Genomic DNA, 8,793 nt, shown 5'->3' with positions numbered 1-8,793 from the left:
CTGATTTAACATTGTGTTCAAATTCCTATAACTTACTCACTGCCTAATTGGACACCAGCTGTCCTGCAATTTCTTAATATTTTAATCTATGCATTTAAATGTATAAATTTTAAGTATATAAATTTTATGTTTATGTATGCATACTCATAAAGTAAATAATTTCTGTTACATTGAATAAACATACCCTATTTTCTTAGTCTTTTTGTTGAGGTGTGCCTTTCTTAGTCTTTTTGTTGAGGTGTGTTGATTGTGTTACAATCCCCAAAATGACTAAGGTGAAGTATAGTAGTAATTAATTATGCAGACGTCAATAATGACCGTGTAATGCATTTATCCCTTCTACTGTGTTTGTACATAACATGGTTGTTAATGTACATTTTTATATGAAATTCAAGTTCAGTGTCTCATCATCCTAGGATTTGTGCTGTCCTATATAGAAAAGAATATTTTCACCTCACAATAGGTTATAAATTTGCTTTTGCCTGTGCCAAGAATAAGAATACTTGTTTATTATCTGGGCAGGTGAGAGTGCACTGGCCCATGGGTAGAGACATTAATGGTTCCAAAGGTGAGGGGAACAAGCAGTGATAACTCTTCCTGAAAAAAGAAAGGTGAGGTTTTGGAAGCGAATAAACCCCAAAGATTGATCTGGACTCTAAGAAGGGAAGGACTCTTAAAGCAAAGTGCTGATTGCATACAGATTGAGGGGAAAAAGAACTGTAGAACTAATAGTTAGACTAGGTATAGGCAAGTGTGATTATCTTAATTTCTGCACATATGTATTTGTAAAACTTTTTTTTCACTTGTTCATTTTGTCAATGAAGAAGGATTTTCACTTGCCTGAACCTTAATATGGCATGAATTAAGGGAAATTTCAAGATAACTGACTAATACCTTCCTACCCAGCTGTGTACAGATCCTTAAAAATAGGGTGCCGGAATACCTGGCTGTTTACAGCACTCCTGTCCTTAAGAATCATAGAATAATTTTGATTGGAAAGGCCCTTGGGAAGTCATCTAGTCCAGCTTTCTGCTCCAGGTGGGGTCAAAACTGCATTCAGATCAGATTGCTCAGAATATACATTGCTGTGGAGTATCCAAAAGGAAATAAAACATTTCTCCATTGAGGTATTCTTTCCAGTTTGGAAGCCAGCAAAAGGGTTTTTGTGGAAAAAAGAGATTATCTTTGCCAGTAGGCAGAGCTATGTGGTGTATACCAAATCCTCAAGGCTTCCCAGGAGCCTGTAACACATGACTTAGTCTTATTTTTCCAACAGTTGTTATAGAGGCCCTCTTGTTGAAAAAACACACTTTCATCCTCAGTATTGTTACATACCACGTCAGCAGTCTTGTGTGTTCCTTGCTTTTCAAAACCTGTGATTGCATTCATAATGTATTTACTTTCACTGTTTTGTTTCCTTTTGCTGGGTAACGCTGGAAATTGAAACAGATATTTTAAACTATAAAATTCAAATTAGATTTTTCCTTAATGTGTCCTTACATAAATAAGAATAGAAGGGAGCTTTTAAAAAGGTGAAAGAATATGCTAAAGAACACTATGGTACTGATTTAAATGAAAACAGCATATGCAATGTATGTCTATTTACTGCAAATTACTGCAAACTAAGTTTACAAGCATCAGACATTGATGGAAAACCCCCCAAAATATGCCTTTTGTTGGGTTTAATATGGAGCTTACTTTTGATAAAGTTTTAAAATGTCAACCTTTATATTTTAAGGCAACAGTTCTGTAATGCCTTGTGACCACAGAGACAGCAGTTTCCCTAGAGCAGATGGAATCCTGTTTTGAAATGGGATGTTCTCATTCCAGCACAGTACTTGGCTCAGTATACTCAGCTGAGCAGAACTTTGATTCTGCTTATAAATTTCTTTGAGAATAAACACAGTGAAGAACAAGAGCATATTTAAAACTATTTGTTTACTTAAAAACTGTTGTAGCCCAGAATTAATATTTGAGATTTCATATTTTATTTTCATAATGGTATATACAGTTGACAATGAAGAAGTTATTGGTGTAGTCTGAGTAAGTAACATTCTGACACATTCAAAAGTCACAGATGACTCATGCAGAAGGATTTGATATCATTTTAATATTACTGCCAACATGTATCTATCTTAGGGGCTCAACATGGCATTAGGATGTCGTAATAGTTTAGTAGTAATCATAAAGTTTAATTCATTTTTGGAATAAGATGATAGGTATTACAGAGTCCTTTACCTACAATTGTCTCTAAAAGTTCAAGTATTTATTTGTAAGTTCATATTTTACAATTACCATTTCCCAGTAAGCACTGCATTTCAAATACAGTATTAAGCTATTTTTTCTACTTATTTTATATGGGAGGAGAAAGTAGAAGTTAAAATTAAAATCACCTTTTTTTTTTCTCTTGCCTACTGGGGTGTAGAAATGCATACAGCAAAGCATACAGAATACAGTAAGCCCACTAGCAAGATAGGTAAGCTCAATGTATCAGTCCTCTGCTCTTATATTTATAGACCTTTTATATTTTTCTTTTGTTAAATTGGGGTAGCCTATGGCAGTACTTTTAATGCAATAACCGTGTGCAACACCAAAAAATAAAATTTTAATTAGCTGGCGCAGGTTAGATTTAATAAGAGTTCAGCAGTCAGGTTGTCTTACCATTCTTAGGGGTATGTAAACAAGCTCTTAAGTTATCAAGAGTTTTTTCCCTACTGTGTTTTTACAAGAAGACTGTTGAAATATCGTTGTAAAGACATTTGGGTTTATTTGTCTTGTTCGCACAGCCATTCCTTACCTTCTTTCTATCATGTAGGAATCTATGATTCTATGAATTCTCTCATTTTCTAAATCTTGCTCTTCTTCTAGTATACTAAATATCTTGTGAAAATTGCATCTTTGACAGCTTTGCCCTCAAGTTTCTTTGTTCATTCCTTCTTTCTTTTTTTATTTTTTGTTACTGTTATTTTTCCTTTGCCATTTTCCAGACCCATGATGTGATTTGTTTTCTTCAACTTGATTCATTCATGGCCTGAGGGAGTTAAACTGAGAATAGGTTGTGAAAAGAGGGTTTTGAAAGATAACGTGTTTGGATATTTTGCTGCTAAGATATGTACAAATATCTAGATAAGAGATTTTTTTTTTCTCCTTCTCCCCCGATAATCTTTATCTGACTACACTTTTCAACTGTTAGAATATATACCCTCTCTTTGCACACTGCCATCAAATGACATGGCTGAAATCCTAGGAAACTGGTCAGAGCACAAAGAGCAAAATGTCACTAAAAGGAATTTATGCTGTATTGTTTGAAGTGAGAACAGCCTTCAGGCTCCCAAAATAATTCTAAAGCTTTATTTCTGAAATTCAAAAAATCTTGTTTTTTCTTTACATTTAGTGTTGTCAAAAAGGATCAGTATTGCTCAATTTTTTTTAAAATAGTAACTTAATTAGGATCACTTGTTACCACATTATGATTTCTGTAATTTGAAATTTTTGATGCAGATGCAATATTTGAGAAAAATGCTTTCATCTGCAGGGTGCTATGTAAAGCCAAATAATTAATTGCTGACAGTTAATAAATTTGTGCTATTTTATTGTATTTTTCATTTAATGGCCTGACTGTAAATGTGTATTGAAAGAGTTCATCTTTATCTGTACGTGATAGTGCAGTCCGCATAATATGATGTGACATGATTTCCCCACGGTCTTGATATTGTAATGTTATCCCCAAGGAATGTCTTGTAATTTCATTCTACTTCCTCTTGGCATTATAATGCTATCTGTTTCAACTAAAACTGTTGTTGAAATGTGACAGGTAAATTCCATGTAAATGAAAGTAGATTAGCATAGTTAAAGTAGAACTACTTTTTACTCCACAGATGTTGAACATTCAGTAAACTGAATTGAAATATGAAAACCTGTTACACATATAATAATTTAAACTTTGTATCAATGTCTAACGTATTTTGTTTACTTAGCAACAAATGAACAACTATCTACACTTAAGGTTAAGTCCATCAGCATTTGAAATCATAGAAAAATGATATAATCTAATTACTGTATTTACTTAAGAGTTTTTTGTTTAATTACACACATGCACATGCATCCATAATTTGCTATTACAGAATTTGCTGCATAATTCTGTTCTTATTCTTGAATTCAATTTTGAAAGGAAAACTATTTTATTTTAAAGAAAAAGGTACTTGCTTTTGTGCTGGAGACTTAAAATCCTCTGGTTGTGAATGAAGAATAAGGGGATTAAGAAATAGGTTGGGCTTAAAAATTGTACTGGGGTATTCCAGTCGAGCATTGACAAATGTCTTTAAAAGAGATCTGAAAGAATCCAATTCCTCTTACAAAGAGGATAAATAGAAAAATAAAATAAGTGTAAAAAAAAATTAAGAAATGCAAGAGTAAAATAAATGTAAGAGTCAAACTGTACTTATTTTAAAAATTATTATTTTCTTCTTTTCTGGTTGTTGCAATAGAGAGGCATTATTCCAAGTGAAGTTTTTATCTGCATATACTATTTATAAGCAAAATATTCTTTAGCATAAAAATATTCTTTAGCGTAAAAATATTCTAACTAAATTTCAAAATAAGTTTCTGCTCATTTTTCTTTTTCATATTTAAGCTAAAATTTGAAAATCTTTGTAATATAGAATTCTACAGACTCTACTAAACTGAAACTTTAATTACATCAGTAACTCAATTATTGATTAGGTTAGGTTAAACATTTAGAGGTTTTTATATATATATCTTTACATGGTAATGGATTTTACTTGTTTTTTCTTGCTTCAGTGAAAATGATGCTTCAGGTTTGAAATTATTTTTAATCAGAATCTGACTAATTAATTGGATAGAAACAGAAATTATGTGAAATGAAATTTAGCTGCATCTTAACAACATAAGTAGCATAAACATTGTTCAGTGTTGGAATGTTTTTCAGTGTAGAATTCAATGGTTTATCCTGTTCCAGTACAGAGATTAAATGCCAGCTTCTATTTTATCTTCTTAGGAGCTAAAAGAAAAGCAGGATTCCAGTCTTAAACGTGACATCGATGGAATGGGAGTCCCAGAAGTAAAGTACGGTGATTCAGTCTGTTTTGTCCAACACGTGGCCAGTGCCTTATGGTTGACTTACAAAGCACAAGACGCTAAATCAGCACGTTTAGGTCCCTTGAAAAGGAAGGTAATGTTTGAGGGGTTTTTTAATTACTTGTAAAATGAGTGTTAGTTGCATAACAGTTTTGGTCTGTCCTGTTTTTTGCCATTCTACCAATGTGGCAATTGTGGGTTTAATAGTTTTGTGCTGTTTTATTGAAAATGGTGTGAATGTTTCATTCTAAAAGTGAAAACAATGGTGGATATTAACTTAACTATGTAACTGAAGAAAAACTTTGCCACTAAGAAATGTATTTAGCTATATTCCTTGCCAGACGAAATTACTAATTTGGGCTCAATTTTTACTTTTGACACTTCAGTAAGATATGGAAATTTCTGATTTGAATGGTCAAATCTCTTTTTTGAAAATCTACATTTAACTGTTTAAGGGCATAAACTTGTAAGTCATCTTACACTCCCTGGTGTTTTAGATTTTTTAATTGAGTAAGTTGTATGAAATGGCTATTAAATTTGTTACTTAAGAAATGGCCCTAGAAACTCCTCAAGTTTCTTAAGGGATATTAATGAAAAATTTCCTGCAAAATGTTAGATATAATTCTGATGTGGCATCAAGAAGGTCTTTCTCTCAGCTTTTTGATTATAGGGTACAAGTATATTCTTAATTAGGGGCATATGACCTGTTATCTCTTCAAATTATGTTTACATTTCATTCAGAATTAAGGGGCTTAGTGCTAGTTTCGCATTACCAAATGATTCTTTGATTCTGTATTCATAGATTTTTACAACTTGAAGCTATCACTAGAACATGAAAAAGAAAAAAAAAGTTCGTTACTGAACAGAAGTTGGAATTCTTCTTTAATTACCTGTATGTATGCACATTCACAAGAGGATACCCATACACAAGCACTGTAATAGAAAAAATGAGGGCCTCAGCACACCCTTGGCACAATCTCATTTATTTATGCAGCACACATGGTCATAAATGGGCAGTGGGTGCCCAACCCCTTCACCACTTCTCGGCAACCTGGCTGATCAGAGAAATTCTTCTTTGTATACCAGTCATTCAGTATTTTCTTGATAAGAGATCTAATCATACAATGATGGCTTCTTCCTTTCCCATGCCAGTATTGACTATGGGATTCTGTGTCCTTGGAGGGTCCAGTTTTACTTCTTGAAAAGGCAAAATGTAGATTCTTTGTCTGTATTCAGTGAAGAACTTTGCAATAGCTTCCTGTGAAGTTTAGTATTTTTTCCCCCCAGTTTTCTGCTTAGCAGCAAGGAACTAAAAGAACCTCCATAATTGCCTATCACTTTTATTCTCCTTTCAGACTGTTTCATTCATGTTCAAAGACTCCAAATCTTTTGTTGCCCTCTCACCTAGAGAATTCTCTCCTGTTAAATACCTTCAAGCAGAAGAAAACCCAAACCTTCTCGCTTCCTGTAATTGATATTCCTGTGGAGGCAAGAAACAGTTTTTCATCCTCTGAAAAATATGGTACCAGACTATAATTTTGTAAGCAAGTTTAGACATACACGTCCCTTTAAATTTCGTATCAAATTTACTTTTCTACAGTAAAAGTGAAGTCATAGCTTTGTATGCATCCTCCACCATCATTTTGTCAGGAGATTTTCACTTTCAGTCACTGTAATCCTTCTCAAGCTGACATGCACTTTTTGTAACATGCCTCAGTAACCCTAGGAGGACTGAGAAATACCTTCTTTTTGCAAGAGGCAAAGGGTGTTTTTTTTTCACATAACGTAGCTATTTATCACTGACAGATGCTGCAAATCTATAGAGAGGAGAAAACAACTATGGGATTAGTTCTGTTATAAAATACTCAAAATGCCAAGTAAAAATTTCTGTTGGTTGGCTTTGGTGTAGTTTTATGTATCTAGTTATCATGCTGTCTTTGCAAGACACAAAATATGTAAGAAAATTTGGCATCATTTATGAGGCTTCTGTTGCACGATTTCTGCCAGAATTTTGATCTGTTCTCTCTCTCTCTCTCTCTGAGATCTTGGTAACCAAGGGTTCAAGACTTTGCCCAGGTAGTGATGATGTTTATATCAATATTCTATTCAACATTCTTCCAACATCCAGCATGAGTGATGGATGCCTATCTTTTCAGTTTGAGAGCTTCTGTGCAAGCTATGAACTCCTGCAGAGCTCCAGAATGCTAGAGCTCAGAGAACAGAGAAACATATGCTACATGTTTTGGATTCACATCCTGGAGACCATTGCTCAGGGTGTTGGTCAATACCAATGCCCTGCTGTACCTCAACAAGCAAGGCCGTGCCAAATGCCCCTTTATATGCAGGGAAGTGGTGTATCTGAGGAGTTGGAGTAGGCAGTGCTGGATGCTTCTGGCCATGATTGACTTACTGGAGTTCTAAATAGCACTTTCCTGTCATTATGGTGTTTCTGGATGATTTAGTTGAGGTTTTGGGTTTGGTTTTTTTTGATCAGAGAAATATGGAAGATTAGGTCCTTCTAAAAGTCTTCTCTCTTCCCTGATCTGCTGCATAGTTAGGGAGAGCAGTGTGTATCTGCTACACAGTGTTGAAGGTGCAATTACTTTGCAAGGCATGGCAGCTTTAATATTCTATCTGTCAAATGTTTTCATTCCTGTACTGTTCCCGTAGTTCCAAAATCTGGAGCTACATACAATGGCCTGAGGAAACATTATCTGATTGTCAAATGTTTTCTTACTAGTTTGTGATGGGAAGAATGGTTCTTTAGTTATTGTTCAGTTAAGAGACCCCAGGACCCTTCTTTATGGAAACGGTATTTCAGCTAACAAAGTCACCCACAGTGTGACTCTACATAAAGAAGTACTTGAACAAAGAGGAAAGATGACCAATATGTAAACTAGTCTCTTTAAGATAATTTTATCAATATACTCATTCAAAAATGTCTTCCTAGTCTTCTCCATCACAGTTCCATGGATCCTGGGGTCCAGATAAGCTCATAGGGTGACGTTTGCACTCATAGGGTGATAAAAGCACTTCCTCAGCATGTTGGAAGGAACAGAGCACATGTGTACTTTGGATCCTGCCAAGTATAGAAAACCATCACTTTCCAGTGCTTTGGTATACCTATATCCCAGTATGTACAAAAAGCTGTCGGTAAATAACCTTCCCATTTGTGGCAGTAACCACTTGTATAACATTATTAGTTTCTTTGTTAACTATTCAGTGTCTTCAGAATTACACACCTAACTGGGAAGTTGGGCAGCAAATTTTTACTCTCTCAGAGCTAAAAAAAATACATTTTTCAGTGGAGAATTCAATAGGTTACATCTTGGGCAAAGAAGCAGGATAACTCACATTTAATTCTTAGAAAAGTGCTGTAGGATTTTAATGACTCAAAATGATCAGGACTTGTTTTTGTGATACCTAAAAATTATGCTGGCTTTTTGTGAAATTGGGTATTTATTTAAAGGGAAAAATTAAAAACCCACCAAAGGATCTCTGTTATTGCTTGAAGTTCATATGATGTTCACATCTGGTTCTGATAAGAATCTAACATAATGTATAGAGAATAGTTAAATGAGTCAGAAGTTACTCATAAATGTTGTTGCTCCTTTAATGGCATTATAATTTTTATGATGTTTGTCACTCCAGCTTGATTTTCTTGACAGTAGTCTTTTCATGCATGAATCCTTTATC

The 8,793-nt window shown here is 34.2% G+C and overlaps 1 protein-coding gene across 1 annotated transcript in view; it reads left to right on the top strand.

The window, feature by feature from the left end:
- The window catches only part of RYR3 (ryanodine receptor 3), a 269,121-nt gene that overhangs the window by 88,315 nt on the left and 172,013 nt on the right, over window positions 1-8,793 (top strand). The window contains 1 exon segment of the mRNA XM_009320984.1: window positions 5,018-5,191. Within this exon segment, the coding sequence (XP_009319259.1) occupies window positions 5,018-5,191 (174 nt within the window).

The sequence above is a fragment of the Pygoscelis adeliae genome, unplaced genomic scaffold, assembly GCF_000699105.1.
Source record: "Pygoscelis adeliae isolate BGI_AS28 unplaced genomic scaffold, ASM69910v1 Scaffold3, whole genome shotgun sequence".
Classification (NCBI taxonomy): Eukaryota; Metazoa; Chordata; class Aves; order Sphenisciformes; family Spheniscidae; genus Pygoscelis; species Pygoscelis adeliae.
The sequence above is the reverse complement of the archived record's forward strand: the minus strand, read 5'-3'. Positions and strand labels throughout refer to the sequence as shown.